This window comes from Vicugna pacos, chromosome 3, assembly GCF_048564905.1.
Source record: "Vicugna pacos chromosome 3, VicPac4, whole genome shotgun sequence".
Lineage (NCBI taxonomy): Eukaryota > Metazoa > Chordata > Mammalia > Artiodactyla > Camelidae > Vicugna > Vicugna pacos.
In genome coordinates, this window is record NC_132989.1 from 8,971,667 (window position 1) to 8,993,271 (window position 21,605).

General features: G+C 44.7%; 1 protein-coding gene across 3 annotated transcripts in view; it reads right to left on the bottom strand.

Annotated features, from left to right (window-relative positions):
- Positions 1 to 5,624: 5,624 nt before the first annotated feature.
- Positions 5,625 to 21,605, bottom strand: part of CYFIP2 (cytoplasmic FMR1 interacting protein 2) — a 110,234-nt gene continuing 94,253 nt past the window's right edge. For all 3 annotated transcript variants that reach the window (XM_072953913.1, XM_006211887.4, XM_072953918.1), the window contains exons 27-31: positions 18,145 to 18,217; positions 17,593 to 17,687; positions 12,279 to 12,517; positions 10,732 to 10,879; positions 5,625 to 8,518 (exon numbers count right to left, since the gene is read on the bottom strand). In XM_072953913.1, coding sequence (XP_072810014.1) covers positions 8,351 to 8,518; positions 10,732 to 10,879; positions 12,279 to 12,517; positions 17,593 to 17,687; positions 18,145 to 18,217 — 723 coding nt within the window. In that variant the 3' untranslated portion in view covers positions 5,625 to 8,350. The remainder of the gene's footprint in view (positions 8,519 to 10,731; positions 10,880 to 12,278; positions 12,518 to 17,592; positions 17,688 to 18,144; positions 18,218 to 21,605) is intronic.

Genomic DNA, 21,605 nt, shown 5'->3' on the forward strand with positions numbered 1-21,605 from the left:
TAAAAATACTGAGTCACTATGCTGTACACCTGAAATTAATGTAATATTGTAAATCAACTATACTTCAATTAAAAAACAGGATTCCTCCTGCCTCTGGCTTTATCAAGGTATAACTGAAAATCAAAATTTTACATATTTAAGGGGGACAAATGATATTTTGATATACAAATGCACTGTGAGATGATCACCACAATGAAGGTAATTAATATATCCATGACCTCATATAGTTGCTTTTTTTTTTTGGTGTGGTGAGAACACTTAAAATCTACCCTATGTTTATATAATTTGTGTTCTATTGTCAGTAATGTCAAGTTAGACAACCCCTCTTGAGTCACTGTAACTCAGCTTTTTAATAAATTTCAGTTTGAAGAACTCATATTCTCATAAGGGGTAGCACTTGAAATTATCAGTAAGATTTTAAAAGCAATACTTAGATTCAGAAATAAACCATGCATTTTATGTATTACACTCAACTATTTCTGGAGTCACGTAGAATTATTATAGAAAATGTTACAAAACATTTTCATTTTATTAAGTGAATTTATTATATAAATATCCCTTACATTACTGTTTTCGTTGTCTTTTAAAGCAATACCCAGAGCATGCACTGTTTATTGAATTGTTCTTTCAAATCTTTCAATTCTGGAATATTATGAGGAAACCTCCCTAAAAGCAGTACATGCTCAATCTGCTCTGCTCTCCCGAATCAAGACTGTACTTTGACCTACAAGGGCCAAAAAACAGTTTGTAAACAAGTTAGTTTGGAATTATTTGTATGTGAATCTTCTCAGTCATGCAAATCTTTTTATCTCATTGTTTGCGTTTCTTTTTATTTCATTGGAATGCCATTTCTGTTGCACACTTACTTGCATTTTCATTTAGGAAGCCAGTTTCTCTAAAATTTATAAAAACATGTTTTGATCCTCTTAAATTGGACAAATTTAGATGCCTTTGATTTTCTGCAATGTTAATAAGAGTAAGCAATACTTCACAGTGAGTGTACAGTAACTGTGTTTCAAAGTGAATTTTACTTCCCCCCAATACCACAGCTCACTCTTTGGGGCTCTTTGGTGAACTCGATCAGTGTCCCTTTTACCTTGCCCAAACTAAAGCTAATTACTTTAACAGCATTTTGCCAGCAAGCCCACTGAGCGTGTGAAAGTGGTTATAATGCAAAGTCTGATATGTTTCATCAAATGTTCTATCTTTGAACAGCTTCATAAAATACTGTACAGAATCGTTTTTGTTCCAAAAAATGACATCACTTGAGGCACAGCTGTAATCATGTTTCCTAGTAACAAATTCAAACTATGTGCTGTGCGTGGCACGAAAAACGCTCCTGGGTTTTCAGCTAGAAGTGCCATTCTCACAGGCTTGGCCACGGGGGCCTGAACAGCGTCAGTCACAGAGCGATGTTGAGGCTTTCAGGTGGCACTGAGCCAGCACTGAGCATCACAGTTTGAGTGACAGAGATGCATAAGGTTCTCTTACAAATTTATTGTTTCGTACAATTGTGACATTCAGAGCCCAGTAAAGTCTGGGGCAGGGGACAGGAGCATGTTTAACCTAACGTAAGCCAGTAAAGGTTAAGGCCGTCTCTAGGTCCGCATTTGATGTTGGTAGACGACTTGGCTTCAAACTCTCTGTGCCTCCATCTCCATGCATGCAAATTCTCATTTTTCAAGTTTAGGTAAACATGGAACCTCTTCCATGAAGTCTTCCCTGATAGTGCCCTCATCCTCTCTCTCTTACCCTAGCTAGAACACCCCCCTTCCTCTGATGTTGAAAGCACTTGGCATGACTGTCTCTTGGGATCCCACAGGACAGAGGCACTGCAGAGTACACCGTGACATGCTTAAGGGTTAAAAGCTTGGGACCTGGATCCAGACCTACCGGACTTTGAATCCTAGCTGTCTTCCTTACCATTTTTGAGACCTGTGCTTCAGTACCTTCACCTGCAAATGGAAGTAAATAATAACACACATCCCCTACAACTTGTCATGAGGCTTAAGTGAGCAAAGCGTTTAAAGTGCTATTCCTGATGCCTGGGCATGGGGAAAGCTCAATCAATGCTGGTGGTGATCAGACTCACCGTATCTTCCCTCACACTTGAGTTCACTGCCTGCATGTTTTTATCCTTCCTATAACTCCACACATTCCTTTAGGTCATGGCCAAGATAGAATTTTAATCATACATAGAGTCTTGAAAATCATGAGCGTTCAAGAAGTGTTTCTCAAATCAAATAGTCCAGGGCCCCCAATACAGCACCCTTCCCAGACCTATTCTTCCTCTTCTCCAGGGTCATGAGCTGAATTTCTCCCTCTGCTCTATTCATATGTTGAAGTCTTAATGCCCTGGTATCTCAGAATGGGACTATCTTTGGAAATAGAGCCTTTAATGAGGTAACCAAGGTAAAATGAGGTCCTATGAATGGACCCTAATCCAATGTGACTGGTGTCCTTAGGAGATTATGACACAGACTCACAGAGGAAAGACCATGTGGAGACACAGGGAGAAGACAGCCATCTAGAAGCCAAGGAGAGAGATCTTAGAAGACACGAACCCTGCCGACACCTAGATCTTGGACTTCCGGCCTCCAGAATTGTAAGAAAATAAATGTCGGTGGTTTCAGCCACCTGGTCCGTGGTATCGCGTATGGCAGCCCTAGCGAGTGAACACACTCAGCTACCCTATGGGCTCTCATCACGAAAACGCTTCCCCCTTCCACCTGAATGCCTTCAATACTTTGCCGCACCCCTGCTTCCCTAATTGTGCCCAGGTGTCAGGATTGTGTGTAAATGGTCCTTTTCCTGTGGGAGTTTAAAAAAGTATCTTAAATGGATTTCCGTGCCCTTAGCCCAGTGGTTTTCAAAGCATCTTCCGTGAGAGGATCATTGGTGCTGTAGAGAAAGGAGGGTCCGAGGCCAGCGCCATCTGGGAGAGGTGGCGTTAATCCAGGCTGATCAAGTTCTGCAGGACCCCTCAGAGCACTGCCAATCTTCAGGGGGGAATGAACGTGATGCATCCCCCAAATTTACTTGACCGTGGGACCCTCCTCTCATTGAGCATTGATCCAGTCTAATAGTGAGTGCTTCAATGACAGTAGATCAAAGATACCAGCCCTACGGAGAAGAACCCTTGGAGGAGGTGACAGACTCACTGCTGAGAAAGATTTTGAGCTTCTGAAGTAGTCAGGCCCCTCCAAGTACACCAGCAGGAAATGACCTAGGATTGGGCTATCAGAGCTGGAAGGGACCGTGGTTTATTTTGTCACCTTGAAGGTGAAGACCCTCAGGCCACCCAGGCTGCAGCAGTGGGGAGCCCCAACGCCCCGGGGCTCATCTCTGTGGACGATCTTTAGGAAGGCTGGTGCTGGGTAACATGTGAGGCTCCGAACACTGGTGTTGGTCTTGAACACATCCTTCTAGTGATCTTCTAGTGCCATCTTTTCTGATGAGTGTGACACGTCCCCAGGTGACTTCAGCCTGGGAACTTCCCTGCCATTATGCTGGGCTTCTCCTGGTACCAGACTCTCATCAATCTTACCACCTCAAAGCCCCCCAGGGCCCAGTGACCAAATTCCTAAGTCTACTTTTGGGGCCTGGTCTTGATGATCAGTCTATTGTAGTGTAATAGCAAAAACTCAGCCTTGGAACTGGGTTCAAATCCCAGCTGTCACTTAGCAACTGTGTGAAAATAAACACACCGTATAGCCTTTCTGTCAAAGGTTGGATATAAGACAAAGTGACTGTGGTTGATTCAAAGGAATGGAGGGATGGGATCTGTCTGCACACATGGCACCCGCACACATCAGGCCTCATTAAATATTAGTTCCCATGCTTCTTCTTAAACCTAGGGATCTAGTGATAAATGATATATAAGGAACAAGACAGAAAGTCCAGAAATAAACCCATGCACTAATGGTCAGTTAATCTATGACATAGGAGGCAAGAATATACAGTGGAGAAAAGACAGCCCCTTCAATAAATGGTGCTGGGAAAGCTGACAGCTACATGTAAAGGAATGAAGTTAGAACATTCTCTAACACCATATACAAAAATAAACTCCAAATGGATGAAAGACATAAATGTAAGTCTGGACACTATAAAACTACTAGAGGAAAACACAGGCAGAACACTCTTTGACATTAATCTCAGCAGTATTTTTCTTGGATCCATCTCCTACAGTAATGGAAATAAAAGCAGAAGCAAACAAATGGGACCTAATCAAACGTAATAGCTTTTGCACAGCAAAGGAAACCATCAACAAAATGAAAAGACAACCTATTAAACGAGAGAAAATATTTGCAAATGATGTGACCGACAAGGAGTTAATATCCAAAATACACAAACAGCTCATACAGCTCAATATCAAAAACACAAATAAGCCATTCAAAAATGGGCAGAAGACCTAAACAGACATCTCTCCAAAGAAGACATCCAGGTGGCCAACAGGCACATGGAAGATGCTCAACATCGATAATTATTAGAAAAATGCAAATTAAAACTACAATGAGGTATCACCTCACACTGGTCAGACTGGCCATCATCAGAAAGTCCACAAATAGTAGATACTGGAAAGGGCGTGGAGAAAAGGGAACCCTCCTCCACTGTTGGTGGGAATGTAGATTGGTGCAGCCATTATAGAGAACAGTATGGAGGTTTCTTAAAAACTAAAAATAGACTTACCATATGATCCAGCAATCCCACTCCTGGGCATATACTCAGAAAAGACAAAAATTCTAATTCGAGAAGATACACGCACCCCAATGTTCATAGTGGCATCATTTATAATAGCCAAGATACGGAAGCAACCTAAGTGTCCATCAACAGATGACTGGATAAAGATGTGGTATATATACATATACACACAAACAACGGACTATGACTCAGCTGCAAAAAAAAAAACCAAAGTTCTGCCATTTTCAGCAATATGGACGGACCTAGAGACTATCATACTAAGTGAAGTCAGACAAAGACAAGTATCATATATCACTTATATGTGGAATCAAAAAAAAAAAGATACAAATGAACTTTTTTACAAAACAGAAATAAACTCAATGACACAGAAAAGAAACTTACGGTTACCCAGGGGGAAGAGGGAGGGATAAATTAGGAGTTTGGGATTAACAGACACACACTACTATATACAAAATAGATAAACAAAGACCTTGTAATAACCTATAATGGTAAAGAATCTGAAAAAGAATATATATATATGTATATACATATATATACACACACGTGCATACATATATGTATAACTGAATCACTTTGTTATACACCAGACACTAACACAACATTGTAAATCAACTATTCAATTAAAAAAATTTAAAAAGTGAAAACCCCTAGGGATGTTGAGTGTACAGATAGTGTTAAGACTATAAAATCCCTAAATGCAGGAACTCTCTCCTATATTCTGCCCAGTGCAAGGCAATTTGTAAAGCTTTAATTCCCTCAGTGAGAAAGCAAACAGGTCATTAGGGTGCAAGGTCTTTATCTTCTTTATGCTTATCTTTTCTCATTCTCTTTCAGCTCATTTCCTTAGTCACCCGTTTTCACATGGCCTTCCACAGATCGACTAGGACCAGAATGTGACCCAGAATCAAGACCCAACATGCTGGTTTCACTGGTTTGGAAGCAGTTTTAATGGAGATGGAAATGTTTATCAACTTAACACAGGTACCCCAAAAATACAAAGCAAAATATCATCTTCAGCTGCATAGCAAATATGATTTAAGAATTTAACAACATTATCTGATCACAAGCGTAAATATAAGTCACCATAAATAAATGTAGATTCATTGTACAAAAATCTCCCACAACTCTTAATACAAATATGGTACATTTGACAGTTTCTGAAACATTTATTTTTAACTTTTTAAAACCTAAGATTTTTTTTTTCCTGGTTCTTAGATACACAAAAAATCAAAAGGGGGCAGTAACACCAGGAAGGAGAGAATGTTAAACCTGTTCGGTGTTCATAAATGCTGCTGGTGAGCCAGGGAAATGAAATGTCTCTCCTGAAGGCGAAGACCTCAATTTACTGGGATCAAATCTTTTGAGGATAATGGGATTCTACCCAGAGGGTCAAATTCAGGGTGGGAGGGGCGGGTGGTTGAAATAGCAATCTCATCAAATGGACGATCCAAATCTCCATAAAGCAGTGGTCAAGGGTTTGGAACGATCTCCAGGACCTAACAGCCAGTCATCTATCTGAAAGCATGAGCCAGGGACTGTCCCCAGACAGGACTGAAGGCTCCGGAGCTTAGAAATGTCCTGTGGTCTTTGACCGTGGGTTTTATTGTGTAGTTCTCCCTTGTGGTATAACACCTCGCTTTTGCCTCTGGGACTCATCTATGATCATCAAGAGGGAAAAATGAGAAATCAGAACAGGACGTGACAGCTCCAGACAGGAGGGCCCAACAGCTTCCACCCTGACCCACTTTCCTGCCCTACAGGTGTCTCTTCCTGGCTCAGAGGGAGCTCAAAGCCCAGGGTAAGCAGTGCTGGGGGCACTCTGCAGCATGGTCCTCAGACTTCCACGGGCAGCACAATTCAGCTTGTGGGAAGTGCAGATTTCTCAATCCTGCTCCCAAAGTTGCAGAATTAGTGGGTTTCGGGTGGGGCCCAGGAACCTGCATCACAGGTAACAACCTCAGGAGGTCCTGATGGAGGTGGCCTTTGGACCACACTTGGCGAGCCCCACCTCTCCCCTCTCTGGAGAGCGTGAGTGTATCACACAAACCTCTTGCTACGGACACGTCTTTGCTCTTGCCATACGGTTGAAATGGGCCATCTGGTTAATGGTAATCATTCCCATTCTTCTGCCCTGAGGGAGAGGATCATTATCCTTCTATTTTCTCTCCTTTCCTTCCTGGGCTGAGGGAGAAATCAAATGTCTCACTTTATATGTTCTTACAAGCTCAGGCTCACAGATGCCCTTTGATGGTGAGGCTCTGCAATGAGACATTCACTTCCCAAAGGCTTCCATCCTTCTACACAGTCTCCCCATTTCTTGGGGGGAGATTCTGCAAGGAATTTTGGTTCAGTCTGAGAAATGGAAGTAGACATGTCCCTGTGACATATGTCCCACCCCTCAAAATCTAAGTTAAGGAACATTGAGTTGAGAGTAAAAGATAAAATGTCTCCAGAATCTTTCAGCTTCTTGGACACTGAAAGTCCTGTTCACTAAACCAGGACTCCTCTTAGAGGCGTATTTTAGAATTAAAAGCACACTGACAAGTATTATTTATACTCCTTACCTCCCTGACCCCAAGATGTTTCTAGCTTCTGTTAAAATAACTCCTTAATGTAGTCTTTCTTGTGAGGGTCTTCCTTGATGAGAGAGTCTGTGCCAAGAAGTAGCCCCTAATTTGGCTGCTGGCTAATGCTGTGGGCAGTGCATGCCTGGCCTGTTCAAAGCTGGAGCCCCAGTGACTCAGTGCTAAGTACTTGCTCAGTGAATAGAGGACCCAGTCTCCACCAAGCTGATGAGATGGCCTGAGAGCCTTCTGTTTAGGCCTGTGGAATTCCTGGCTGGGTTCATAAATACTACTTCCATCCAGAGGGCCTAACCGTGCTCCTAATCCCATTCCACACTAATTAGTGGGATTCAGCTGTGAATGCATTTCTGAATGCTCTCTAGGAATATCCTGAGAGGGGAGTTAGGACACGGTTTGGGGAGCCCATGGAAGACCAGAGGCAACCCCACGACCCCATCTACCACAGTGCTGATACCGGGTCCTCGCCTCCCGTTCACCACGGCTCTCAGTGCATGGTCCAGGAGTGCTCGCGGTGGTGGACTCCCTGGCATCCAGAGTAGGAGAGGGTGCCATCTTGGGAAGTTGGGGGAGGGAGCCAGAGGAGGTGAAGACGCTAGTAAGGGGGGCATGCCCATCAGGCCAGGCTGACGTCCCGGGGCATGGCCACACTCTGCTCTCCACCTCTAAGGCTTCAGTCCTGGGGTTGCGCTGGGCATTGGGTAGGAGGTCACCATTTAGGAAGGAGGTCCTGGAAAGCAACCACAGATGTGGGGAACCACGAGATTAAGGGTGAAACTAGGGCTCTTAACACAGTTGAGGGGAAAAAAGAAAAAAAAAGCACATATTGCCCTGTTTCTTTCCTTTTTTTTTTTTCATGTACACTATGGAGGAACCACCATGGAGATGTGATGGGAGAGCATGCAGGCCCAGCCCTTGGGAGGTGCAGATGTGTCTGGGGAGGCTCTCATTTGCTTCTGGGTCCATCCCACATGCTGTCCAGCCAGACCCTGTCACAGGCTGGCCATGGCTTTCTCTCTCCTGCTTCTCCTCCTCCTCCAGGCCGAGGGGTTTGCAGGACTTCCCGCCTAGCAGGTGGTGGCCAGCGACTGGTGGATGGGCGGCTGAAAGCAGCGCACGTGCTCCACGGTGGAACTGTCTGTCTCCACAGACTTCATGTACTTATTCAGGATGGCAAAAACCTCATTGTTCAGGATCTGGTACTTCCTGATCCTGTCTGCCATCTTCTTCAGGGGCTGCAGAAGGACAGGGGCATGCGGGTTAGGGGTGGGAGGAGGGGACAGAGAAATCAAGAGTAAGGGAAGAATTCAGCTGAGGGTGGGATCCAGGGTCCTGATGCGTCAACGATCATGTCATTTTCTTGTCAAGGCCTTCTATGGGTGCCCAGAGATTGGCAATGAAATGTGAACTTGATCATAAAACCCTTTGAGTTTCAGAACTTACCACAAAGCTGCAGTAATCAAAATAGTGTGGTTTAAGCATGAAGACAAGACATATGGACCAATGGAATACTGGGTCCAGAAATAAACCCTTTCCTTTTATGGTCAAATGATTTTCGACAAGGGTGCCCACAACATTCCATGGAGAAAGGATGGTCTTTTCAACAAATGATGCTGGGAAAACTGGATATCCACATGCAAAGAATGAAGTTGGATTCTTACCTTATACCACACACAAAACATTAGCTCAAAATGGATTAAAAATCTAAACATAAGAGCACAAACCATAAAACTTTTAGAAGAAACAGAGGAAAAACTTTATGCCGTTGAGTTTGGCAATGACCTCTTGGATATGACACCAAAAGCACAGGTAATAAAATAAAGAATAAATTGGACTACATCAAAATTTAAAACTTGTTTGCATCAGAGAATACTGTCAACAGAGTGAAAAGGCAACCCCTGGAACAAAAGAAAACATTTTCAAATCAGGCATCTGGTAAGGCATTAGTATTCAGAATGTGGAAACAACTCCTGCAACTCAGCAACGGCAAAAAGACCAAATAAGCCAACTAGAAAGTGAGCGAAACACCTGAACAGACATTTCTCCAAAGAAGATAAACAAATAGCCAAAAAGCACACGAGAAGATGCTAATATCACTAAATTGTTAAGGAAACGTGAATCAAAACCACAATGGGACACCACTTCACATACATTCAGACGGCTATTTCCAAAAATATCCAGAAAATAACATATATTGGGGAGGATATAGAGAAACTGAACTCTTGTGCCTTGCTGGCTGGAACGTAAAATGGTGCAGCCACTACGGAAAACAGTATGGCGGTCCTCAAAAATTAAAAATAGAATTACCGTACGATCCAGCAATGCCAATTTTAGGTAGATACCCAAGAGCAAAGAAAGCAGGGTATTGAACAGTTATTTGTACACTCACGATCACAGCAGTATTGTTTACAACAGCCAAAGTGTGGGAGCAACTCAAGTGTCCACTGACAAACGAATGGATAAACACAACGTGGTGTATCCATACAATGAAATATTATTCAGCCTTTAAAGGAAAGCAATTCTGACACACACTACATGGTGAGCCTTAAACACATTATGCTGAGTGAAGATTCACTTATATGAAGTGCCCAGAGCAGTCAAATTTACCAAGACAGAAAGTGGAAGGGTGGGGAGGCTGGGGAGGTAAAAGGGGGAGTTACTGTTTACTGGGCACAGAGTTCCAGTTGGGGAGGATGAAAAGTCCTAGAGATGGTGGTGGTGAGTATATTTAATGCATTAAACACTTAAAAACAGTTAAACTCTATTGAAATGCACACTTAAAAATCATTAAAATAGCGAACTTCAATGTATGTATATTTACCACGATGGAAAAAAAAATCTCTTGAGGAGGCTCCTGCCTCCTTTTCCTCTCGGCTGGTCCTGGAGACTCTCGCTTTGTTCCAGCCACACATCTTCATGCCTCTGTGCCTTCGCTCCAGCTGTTCCCTCTGTCTGGGGCACCCTCTCCATACTGCACCCCACTTTCTGCCTGGCTGTCTGCTGCTGGTCATTCTGGACTTCACCCAAGCATCGCCTCGATGGGAAGCCCCCCGAGACCCCTCGGCAGCCCCTCAGCCCGGTTATACGGCCCTTCCTGATGCTCCCACTGCAGCCCTGCTCGCCCCCATCCCCGCGTCTGCGCAACTTTCATGTTCAGTAAAAGTTTGGGCAGATGACAAACCAGCATCAGCAGAGTCTGACTGGCAGAAGGAAGGTGTGTTTCAGGTCGGGAGCCTGGCCCTGCCCAGTGGGGTGACCTGATTCATCCCAGTGGGTTACGAGCAAGTGACTCATGGGTTCCTACGAGAAGGTCGCAGCCGCTGAGTGTCTGTGAACCTCCCTGCCGTGTGGGGAGTTGGCCTCCATAAACAGCTCACCCTCCGCTGCAGACGAAAGTCTGCTGGTCAGGCCTGCCCCGTCTCCCAGGCCCCAGCCACGAGCCGCTTACCACATTCTTAATGATTTCGTCCTTCCCGTCCTGCCTCTGTACTTTCAGCAGGTGATAACAGAAGTCGAACAGGTCGAAGCGACGCTGCTGGCCCAGCAGGACGATGATGGAGCAGCCGGCCCAGTTCAAGCCATCTCCAAAACACTGCCTGGGAGCGGGAGAGGAAGCAGCTGGAGTGAGACGCAGGGGAGGAAGAGGGGAGGGCCCTCATCTTGGGCCAGCAGTACAGCTAGTGAGCCGGCCCGTCTCTGGACCAACTCTGTTAATCTGTAGAATGGGTACAAGGGAAGCTGTAAGTGTGGATTCGTTTCTTCCAGGGACTGTGGTTAAGCCCTTTTAAGCACAAAGAGCTGTCAGTCTGTCAGCCCACTCGGGTATGAAAAATCAGTTTTGAAGATGACAACTTTGCAAGAAAAAATATCCAACCAGCCTTTGGAGATTTATCTGGCCGATGAGAATTCTGATGAGAATCTGCTTTGGCTCTGGAAAGGAACCAGAGGGCCACCTGTGAGGGTAAGGGCACTTCAGCAAATGGGTAACGCTCAGCCTGCATGCCCCTAATCTCAACAGCAATCTGGGTGATTTAGGAGGCGGTGGGGCATCTCTCACTGGCTTTCCTGTCCCCAGGAGCTGCAGCCCACTGGGAACGTTTCACTGCCCTCCCCCCCCCATTTCTGAGGCTGAAAGTACAGCTGCTCTGGAAACAGCCTTTCCAACCCACTCCCCACACCACTTCCTCTGGGACGCCTCTCTGGCCCCGACGTGCATTTCCTCTGGAGCTCTTGGCTCCTGGAGGACAGGTCTTGTCTGCCCTCTGCACCACTCTGTTTTTGCTGTGTAGCTGGGTGAATGATGGGAGAAGGGAGTCCCGCCTCTGTGTTCTCTGAGGACAGGACTGGGTTCCTCTCAAGGGCCCTCAGAGGCCTCACAAGCAAGGTAGGGCCTGGCTTCTGCCAGGGAATCCTTTCTCTTATCTAGAACCCCCGGACTTCTATCGGGGTGAGTGGGCAATGAGGCTTTAGTGCCAAACTCTCACCAGGGCTCCCGCCTGCCCCCTCCATCAGCCCAGCGTCCAGTCTCGAGAAGATAGCTCCTGGGAGACGTCTGAGGTCCTGATGTGCACGCTCTCACACACCACCTGGAGCCTTTCCTGGGAGGTCCCCTTTTCTGCTCTAAGAGCTGAATCCCAGGCAATGTTCAAGCTCAGCTCTAGCCTGAGTTGAACTCCTACACTCCACTCATCTCCCTTCTGGGGCATCTCTCATCCTTCCTGCCTGCACTGCCAAGCAGCCCCATGCGTTGCACCTTTTGTCTGTGTTCTTGTCTCCTCTCGGCCCACAAGCCCTATGGAGCCAGGAACCGCCTACTTTTGCTGGGCATGGGTGTTCGTCCGGCACCCAGCACCTAGACGGACACGCATATGCTCAGTACATCTTCGCTGGACAACCCCACCCCCGCCCTCCCTTTTGGCTGAGCTCTGGCGGCCTGGTGGCTCCTGGGGGGATGGGCAGGTTAGGGGGCGGCCCCGCCTTCCTGGGGGTACGCACTCAGCCGTGAACTCGTTGGTCCCCACGGGGATGCAGTACACGAACTGCATGGCGCTCCAAAGCCGGTGGAACTCCACGCACTCGTCCACATGCATGACGCCGTTGGTGGGCGGCGGGCCCCGCCAGATGGGGTCCTGCAGGTAGCTCCGGATGCGGGTCAGGATGACCTCGAACATGGACAGGCCGCAGCACAGCCGCTCCTTGGTCAGCAGGTCGCCCTCCCGAGCGATGGCGATTTGCTGGGAATGGGAAGGTACATAAACCTCTAGTCTCACCTGAGATCCCGTCCTCCACCTCTCACCCGAGATCCCCAAACCCTGGCGCCAGCTGCCTCTGGAATTCATTCACCGGAACTGATATCTTGTCCAGAGGTGGGCACTGATTTTATAAACCTGAGTGCCATCACAGGGAAGTCTTGTAGTAAGTAAAATCTTAGGCACCGTCGATAGAGGAATAGTTAAAAAAAAAATTGAATCTACCCATATAATGACATGCTAGGTAGCCTTTGAAAAGACTGAGATGATTCTATAGCTAGTATTACTACTACTACTGTACTATTACTACTACCAGTGCACACTCAGTGTGTGTGTAACACACCAGGCCCTGTTCTGTGCATCTGATTAAGTATTGACTTCATTTATTCCTCACACAAACCCTACGAAGTAGGCGTCATCATTATCCCTATTTTACAGATGAAGAAACTGAGGTTCAGACAGGCAGCCAGTAAGGGGAAAGCTAGGATTTGAACGCTGGTGGTCTAGTTCTGTGGGTTAAATTGGTATGTGAATAGAGCACGTTGCAGAAAGGGACATACACTACAATCCTATTAAAAGACATCAACAGCATACAATCCCGCAGACAGACACACAAAACTATACATGGGGTGGGTGAGAGTGTAAAACATTTAGGAGGATTAACGTCAGTTGTGGGAACAGATGGGCTTGAAGAAGCAGCTGGGATTTTCACTTTCTACTATAAATGCGTCTGTACAGTTGAATGTGCTACAATGAGCATATGTTACTCCTAAAAATTTGCCAGTGATTTTACAGAATTATTTCCTCCAATTAGAAGTCCTCAAAAAGACACCAGCACCCCAATGTTCACAGCAGCACTATTGACAATAGCCAAGACATGGAAACAGCCTAAATGTCCATCAACAGATGACTGGATAAAGAAGATGTGTTATATTTATACAATGGAATACTATTCGGCCATAAAAATGACAACATAATGCCATTTGCAGCAACATGGATGTCCCTGGAGAATGTTATTATAAGTGAAATAAGCCAGAAAGAGAAAGAAAAATACCATATGGTATCACTCATATGTGGAATCTAAAAAAAAAAGATGACAAATGAACTTGAATATAAAACAGAAACAGACTCATAGACATAGAATACTAACTTGTGGTTGCCGGGGGGAAGGGGGTGGAAAGGGACAAACTGGAAGTTCGAAATCTGTAGATGCTGACAGGTATATGTGGAATAGACAGACAAGATTATACTGTAAAGCACAGGGAAATATATACAAGATCTTGTGGTAGCTCATGGTGAAAATGAATATATGTATGTTCATGTATGACTGAAAAATTGTGCTCTACACCGGAAATTGACACAACATTGTAGACTGACTGTAACTCAAAAAAAAAAAAAAAGTCCTCTCACCATGGTTAACAATCTGTATTAATCATTTAAACTGGCCTCTCATCTGGCTTCTGGTTACTGCATCTCTAATAAGCAGCTGGCTAGACTTGCACAATACCGACCGCTTTATGAGTGAAAATACCTAGGGGCAGAGGTCTCAAAAGCCATGTGCAAAGTTAGGTATCAAAATCCAAGGTCAAAGTAAGTTCTCCAAATCTACGGACAGAGCTAGAGTGCTGGCTTCTGAGACCGAGAGGCCCACAGGGCACCCGTGGGGTCTGCTCCCCAGAGAGCTCACTGTACAGGGTGGCTGGGAGTGGGGGGCACGTTGCCTGACTCCTCCATGTATGCACCCACCCTATTGCCCCCAGAAACAGGGCTGCCTCCACTGAATTAATCCACGCAGGGAACTAAGTCAGGAAACACCAATGCTGGAGCCTGATAGGGATGTGGTCCAGAGGGGTGGTGTCATGACAACCATAAACGGATCAGCAGTCTAGGACGAAAAATATGAATTGGGGAAGAAGAGTTTGATGTGTGCTTTGGAGAGGGAACCCTGATTCTGGAGACTCAACTTGATTCTGGTGGCAGAGAAAGACGGCTCCAGAGCAGAGAAGCTGCCACAGTTAGCTAGAAATTACCTCTGACCCAGTGCCTGATTCTGCTCTCACCAGGCACCGTTCTGTGGTGGTGTCTGGACCCCGACAGGGCTCTCCACTGCAGAAGGCGTGCCTGGTCCAGCAAAGACGCTCAGTAAATAAAGAACCCACGTTTCTTCTTGGGCCATGAATATTCTCCTTCATAAACCAATATAGATAGAGAGTTCTGGTTTACTGGTTAATCTCCTGTGCATTTAGTCTGAATCAGCCCACAGAGCATGACAATTGTGGGAGGATCTAAAGAGTTAGCAAGCGGGTTTAAAAATCTGCAATCAGACTCTAAACTCCAGTGACCCCCCAAACTACAGCCAACGAAAGGCCCCTGACCGAAATGGTTAGGGGTTTTTGACCCTCTCCTGGAAAAGTGTTTACCTTTATGAGTTTTCCAACAAACTATAAAAGTAAAATTTGGGAAAAAAAATCGTAAAAATGTTACAAGAAAATAAAAATCTCCTATAAATTCCATTACCCAGAAGTGAGCTTTCTTAAAACACTGGTGCATGATTTGTTTGTGCTTATGTATGTGAGTGTGTGTTTGTACCTATTTTAACAAAATTCGGGTCATGCTATCTATTATATTGTCTTTTTCTCTTAAGATACTAGTACTATTAAAAAAGCCACTTCCTTCAGTATCTTCAGTAACATGGTATTTTAATGGCTATGAAAATGGCGGTTGATATGATGTTATTCTTTTAATCCTCTACTTTTGTTGGTTATTTTATATTGTTCACAAGTTTTCATCATTATAGACAATTCTTAAGCAATTATCTTACATATTACACATTCTGAGTTCATTTCTGGTTATTTTCTTAGGATAAAAATCCTAGAAATAGAACTATTCACTCACAAAGGGTATAAATAGTTTTAAAAGGCTTTTGCTACATACACAGTGGCAGACTAAGTCCCAGGAAAGCTTGAGCCACTGCATACCCATCTTTTATGCTCTTTCTTATTTCATGAATCACTGGCAGAACACTTTTTATGTTTGTTTTGTGTGTGTTGGCATTTATATTTTTTATATTGTGAGTTTTCTTCTGTGTCCTTTTTTCTTTCGATATGACTTTCTTTTTGCTCTGAAAAAGTGCATCAAAGATCATTGCATATACCCCCACTCTGTGGCATGGTGCTATATACACATGGTGTGTGTTTAACATACATTTAATCCATTCCTTTCCTAGTCCACTCAGTGGGGGATTTTTTTTTCCCCCTGTCTCTTTCTGCCATTCTTTTCTGAGTTAACCAGGGTATAGAAAAAGCATCTGTGAAACCATGTGGACAGAGATTTCTGCATGGAGTACTCTGATTATATTTAGCATACTTTGGAGAAGAATGGTATCTCCACACTCGTTCTTCATATAATCTTTGCTTTTTTGAATTTTTAAAACTCATTTGTGTATCATTAACAATCATGAAAGGCAGCTCAGCCAAGGAAGCAAAACAGCTATTTGCCCATTTTATAGACGGGAAAACAAAGGCCGGAGCATTTAATGTCTAGCACTAGATTATGTAATCACTAAGGGTAAAGCTGGGAAAAGGAGCCCTGTGACTCCCTGACAGAACGTTCTCTCCATGAAAGCACTGGGCAACAAATCAGGTCACCCCAATTTGTCCCAGAAACAATGCCAGCAGTGCAATACAGTTAAACCCACCCAACTTTCAGTATGCAGCAGAATTTCCCTGTCACTGACCTAGATGTTACGTGAGTTCCCTGAACCCCAGCTAGCTTGGAAGTTAACAATTTGATAATTTATCTTTGCTCTACAGGAGGACTAAGTTTCGGACTATTCCTTGAGGGCTGGGAGACTTACAAACCTGGCATTTCCTTTCCGGCAGAACGTCTAGGCTTTCGTTTGTTAAATATCAACATCTCACAAACTGAGATTTCTGTCAGTCCCGAGAAGATGGTGTTCACCAGAACAGGGAAGGAATTCACAGACTTCTAAGTGGAAACACATGCCAAACCCTGGGTGCGAGAGGCCAGATTCTTGTAGGATGACACCAACAGCGGAGCAGACACATTTATATGTCGCTGGCTTGGGGGATTTCTCCCTAAAAAGGCAATCTTTAGAGGACCTCCTGGGTTCAGCCCCCGAAGGCCAGAACAGAACTGTGCATATTCCGCAGCACCCAAATTCTCTCTGCGGTGACTGAAGAACCCAAATGCTGCTAAACACTTAGTCACTGGTCTCAGTAGGAGGTGGGTGGCCCACAGGGGGTCCGGCAGGGGCTGCTCACCAGCCTGACACCCGGGTAGCCGGGGCTCTGCAGCACGCCCCAGCGCCGGCCATGGTTTCTGAGAGAGGAGGCTGCCTTCTGCCCTCTGCAGAGGACACCAATCTCTTTGACTCATAAGCTTCTGAGCTAACAGGAGAGAGGGCCTTAGGGTTGCAAGCCCAAGAGAGGATTCGGAATCCTAAACCTTTTAAACAGTCAGCTCTGGCAAACAAAACAAGCCACCCCGGCTGGTCTCACTACTGTGCCCTGTTTCTCTTCTTCCTGAATTACTCCCCTGACCACACCACCCCCAAATGTGCCGTTTGCTTGAATCAACTCGAAGGGAGACAGCACATGCTTTTTTTCTATTGAGTCAGCCCTCTACTGATTGACATTTAGGTTGTTTCCAGTTTTTGCTTTAACAAACAAGGCTATGGCAAACATCTTGTATTCCTGTAAATATATTTTTTTAGCAAAGATACCCACAGGTGAACTGCTGGCTCACAGGATGTGTGGTTTTAACTCAGAGATAACTTAGCAGAATTCTTGACACCTAACAGGAGATAATAGAGACTTGCTGCCTTCCTCCTTCCTTGGCAGGACAGATGATACAGAGTGCAGGCCTGAGAGTCAGCAAACCTCATTCCAGACCCGCCCCTACTACTAACAGGCTGCGCGGTGTTAGAATTTCCCCTTCTGAGCCTCAGTTTCCCCATATGTAAAATGAAGGGGTTGGATCAAATGCTCTCCCTCTAAAGCTCCTTTTGGTTCTCTGGGTCCATGAGAGTGGGACTGTACCTGAGGGGTCCCCAGCCGCTCTATCAGAGGGACCAGGTGAAGCGGGGCGTACTTGGCTTCCAGGCGTTTCATTCGGACCTCCAGCCGCTCCCCCTCTGCACAAAGAGCAGTAAGCAGAAAATGAGATTCAGGGCACACGGGGGAAACGGAGAAGGAAGAGCTCTCAGAGGACCTGCTGGATTACTTATACTCCAGCACTTGGATGGAGCATGGAGAACGGGTCTCCTTCTGGCAAGTGTGATCAGGACTTACTACAAGGAAAAATGTTTTATCTTTGTCCAACAATGGAATCACCTACCTCGTGGGGTGGTGAGTTTCTCATCATTTGAAGGATTTAGACCGAACTACACAGCAACATAATAGGGATGATCTAGAAGGACCAAGGAAACAAGCCTGGAGCATCATTTCCAACTCTACCATTCTATGACTATTCAACGGCTGCCTAAAGCCGTAACCAGCTCTTTCTGACTGCAGATCTGCGTTTATTGGGGTTAAGTGAGCATGAGGTTCAAATTCAAGCTGGCTCTTCAGCAGCTGCCAATGGTTTCTTACCTTTGATGTAGACTCTAGGCAAGATGTTCTGGAAGGGTGCAGCGTGGAGCAAATCACAGACTTCTTCCTGAGACTGCAAACAGAGAGAGAGGGAAAGAAAGAAAAAAACATTTTATTTTCAACAAGGATTTTCATTACAAAAAAACTTGAGCACTGCAGTCAGCCAGACCTAGGTTCAAATCCTGGCTCTTTGACTTACTAGCTGTGGGATCTTAAGCAAATTGCATAACCCCTCTGAGTCTATTTATTTTTCTGCAAAATGGGGATAAGAACAGTTCCTATTTTCCTGGGTTGCTCTGAGGATTAAGTGAGAGAATATACAGCTTCATAGCATGGTTCCTGCACATAATGAGTGTGCAACATATTTCATTAACATTTCATAAGGAATTTGTTGAAGAATTCAAAGTGGCAGTGGGATCACATAGAGACAATGGACCCAGACCATGTCTGGTTGGTTGTGAGGCCTATGGACTCAAAGCAAGTGGCTGGGCCAAGCTCCCAATCCACTAACGTGGGATGACTCGGTATAAAGACCTGTGTCTGGCTGGTGTTCTCCATACCAGACTCCAACTAGTGGGAGAAGGGGAATTAGGTCCCAGACAGATAGGTTTTGATGGGGACTTGTCACGCATAAAAGTAAGCTTAGCAGCAAACATACACTAACTACAAAGGCTGGAGGAGAAAGTCTGGGGGAGGACAGTCTTGGAAGATACGGTCTGATGGGCTTCCTGTCCCAGGACCAGCTTATGATCATTGCATTTCAGAGCAAAGGGTGGGGAGGGGGACCTAGATGAGCCACTCTCCATGGGGCTCGGTTTTTCTTCTTTAAACTATGGGGATTTAGATGAGATAAGATACAGGCTTCATTCAACTCCAACACTCTTGGCATCTAAGCACCTGCGAAAATCAGGACTGTGCGTGCCGCTGGCTTTCTTTACCAGGCAGGGGTGGAACATGGCTGTGGAAATCTGGCAGGCCAGCTGCTCAAGAAAGAAACCTCCAAACTCCCTTCAGTCCTTGAAGTGAGGATAACAGAGGGAGGACAAGTGAACTCTGCAGAGGGACCTGCCTGATCTAAATAAGCATAATTCTCAGTTTCTCAGCCGAAGGGAAAATTTCCCCACTTTCTTAATTAATCAGTTTCTCCCCAAACCAGTGAATCAAGTAACCTGGTCGTCATTGCTATGTCTAAGCTTAGATCCTTCGATTCATCATGTAATCTGAAAAATTGGCTATTGATTATTCAGGCTATACTTAAATTCATTAATACAGTGAATTATACTGATTGGTTTTTGAATGATGAACCAGCCTTGCATTCCTGGGATAAGCGTCACTTGGCTGTGACGCATTATCCGTTTTATGTATTGTTGGGTTTTATGTGCTGATGTTCTGGTGAGGATTTTTACTCTATATTCATTAGGGACATTGATTTGCAGTTTTCTTTTCAAATATCTTTGGTGTTGGCATTAGGGTAATGATGACTTTGTAAGGTAAGTTGGGAAAAGTTCCCCCTCATTTCGGTTTTCTGGAAGAGATTGTGCAGAATTCGTATTATTTCTTCCTTAAATGTTTGGTAGAATTCATAAGTGAAACCATCTGCATCTTGAATTTTCTTTGTTGGTAGTCTTTTTTTTTTCTTTCCGAAATAAGTATACAATTTCTTTAGCAGACAGAGGACTATTCAGGTTATTGATTTATTTTCTTGAGTGAGTTTTGGGGGTTTTCATGTCTCAAGGACCTGGTTCCTTTCATCTAAGTTTAATTTTGGGGGCACAGAGTTGTTTGTAGCATGCCTTTATTACCTTTTTGATGTCTGTGAGATCTAAAGCAATTTCCCCATTTTATTCCTGATATTGGTCATTTATGTCTTCTCTTTTTTCCTTGGTCAGTCTGGCTAGAGGTTTATCAATTTACTATTATTATTTTTCTTTGAAGAATCAGCCTTTAGTTTCACTGATATTTCCCTATAGGTTTTCTGCTTTCTTGATTACAGAATTCTGTTCTTATCTTTATTATGTCCATCCTTCTGCTTGCTTTGGGTTTAATTTGCTTTTCTTTCTCCAGTTTCTTACGGTGGAAGCCCAGGTTAGTGACCGAACACCTTACTCTTTTTGAACATAGCATTCAGGCTATTCTTTGATATCTCCAGGAATCAAGAGCTCAGTACCCCCGGAGGCAGCCCAACCCATTTCTGAACAACTCTAATGGTTAGAAAGTTTGATTTTGTATTAAGCCAAGGCTGCTGCCCGGTCGTTTCCATTCAGGATCCTTGTTCTGCTCTCTGGGGGCATCACTGAATGTGTTTTTCTAGCCACTATCTCCAAGCCATCATTCCCATTTCTCTCCTCGTTTCAGGTCTGAGCACCTTACAAGAGCTTTCTACCATTCCCTCTCTCTCTACTTCCCAGTCTTTACTTCCCTCCACAGCAAACAGAAACATCATGCCTAGCTACATCACACCTCGGCAATGGCCCTGGCAAAGGTTGCCGAGGGCTGCCCTGTTACCAGGTTCAATGGATACCATTCAGGCATATCACGGCATCACTAACGTATAAGGTACTGTCCTCCCTCAGCTCCTATGACAGTGAGTTCTGCTGGTTTCCATCACTTTGGTTTCTCCTTTTTAGACTCTCCTGCAGGTCTGACTTCTAACCATCCTTTAAGTGTTGGTTTTCTCCAAGGTCCCACCTTGTTTCCTTTTTCTCCTCACTGTGTTCTACCTGGTTTGTCTCACCTACTCCCATGGCCACAAGCACTGCCTTTGATTCATCAACTCTGCATTCCCAGCCAGAACTTCTCTTTCAAGCTCTAGATCTGGATATCCAACTCCTTGCTGGATATTCCCACTTGGATATTCCACAGCTCAAACATTTCTAAAGCTGACTTTCCACTCCCCTTCTCATCTGAGGATCCTTTCTCCCAGAATGGCATAATCATCTCCTCATCTGCCCAAGCCTAAAGCCTGGGACTCATTTCCTCTCTCTTCTTCACATCCCATGACCAGTACGTCGTCATGTCTGATTCTCTCCACATTTCTCCACATTAACCACAATGCTATGAGCTCCTTCAGGGCAGGGAGGCTGCCTCTAATCTCCAGGGCCTAGGTCATAATAGTCTCTCAATAATTATTTATCCACGCATGAATACTTGTTATGCCATGTTTCTTAGATGAATAAATGAATTCATTTATCCACATGACTATCTTCCCAATGAGAATACTATTATATCCATTCATTCATCCAACAAATATTTATCAAGTACCAGGCACCGTGCTTTGGATTTGCAGATATGATGTTGAACAAGTCAGACTAGATTTTTGCACTCATGTAATTTACATTCTAGTTGGTATGGAGAGAGAAAACCAAATAAACAAATCAGAAAATTTCAGATAGTGATTAAGACACAATACGGTACTAGGCTAGAGAGTGACTGGGAGTGGGGAAGGGATTGCTTGAGAGAGG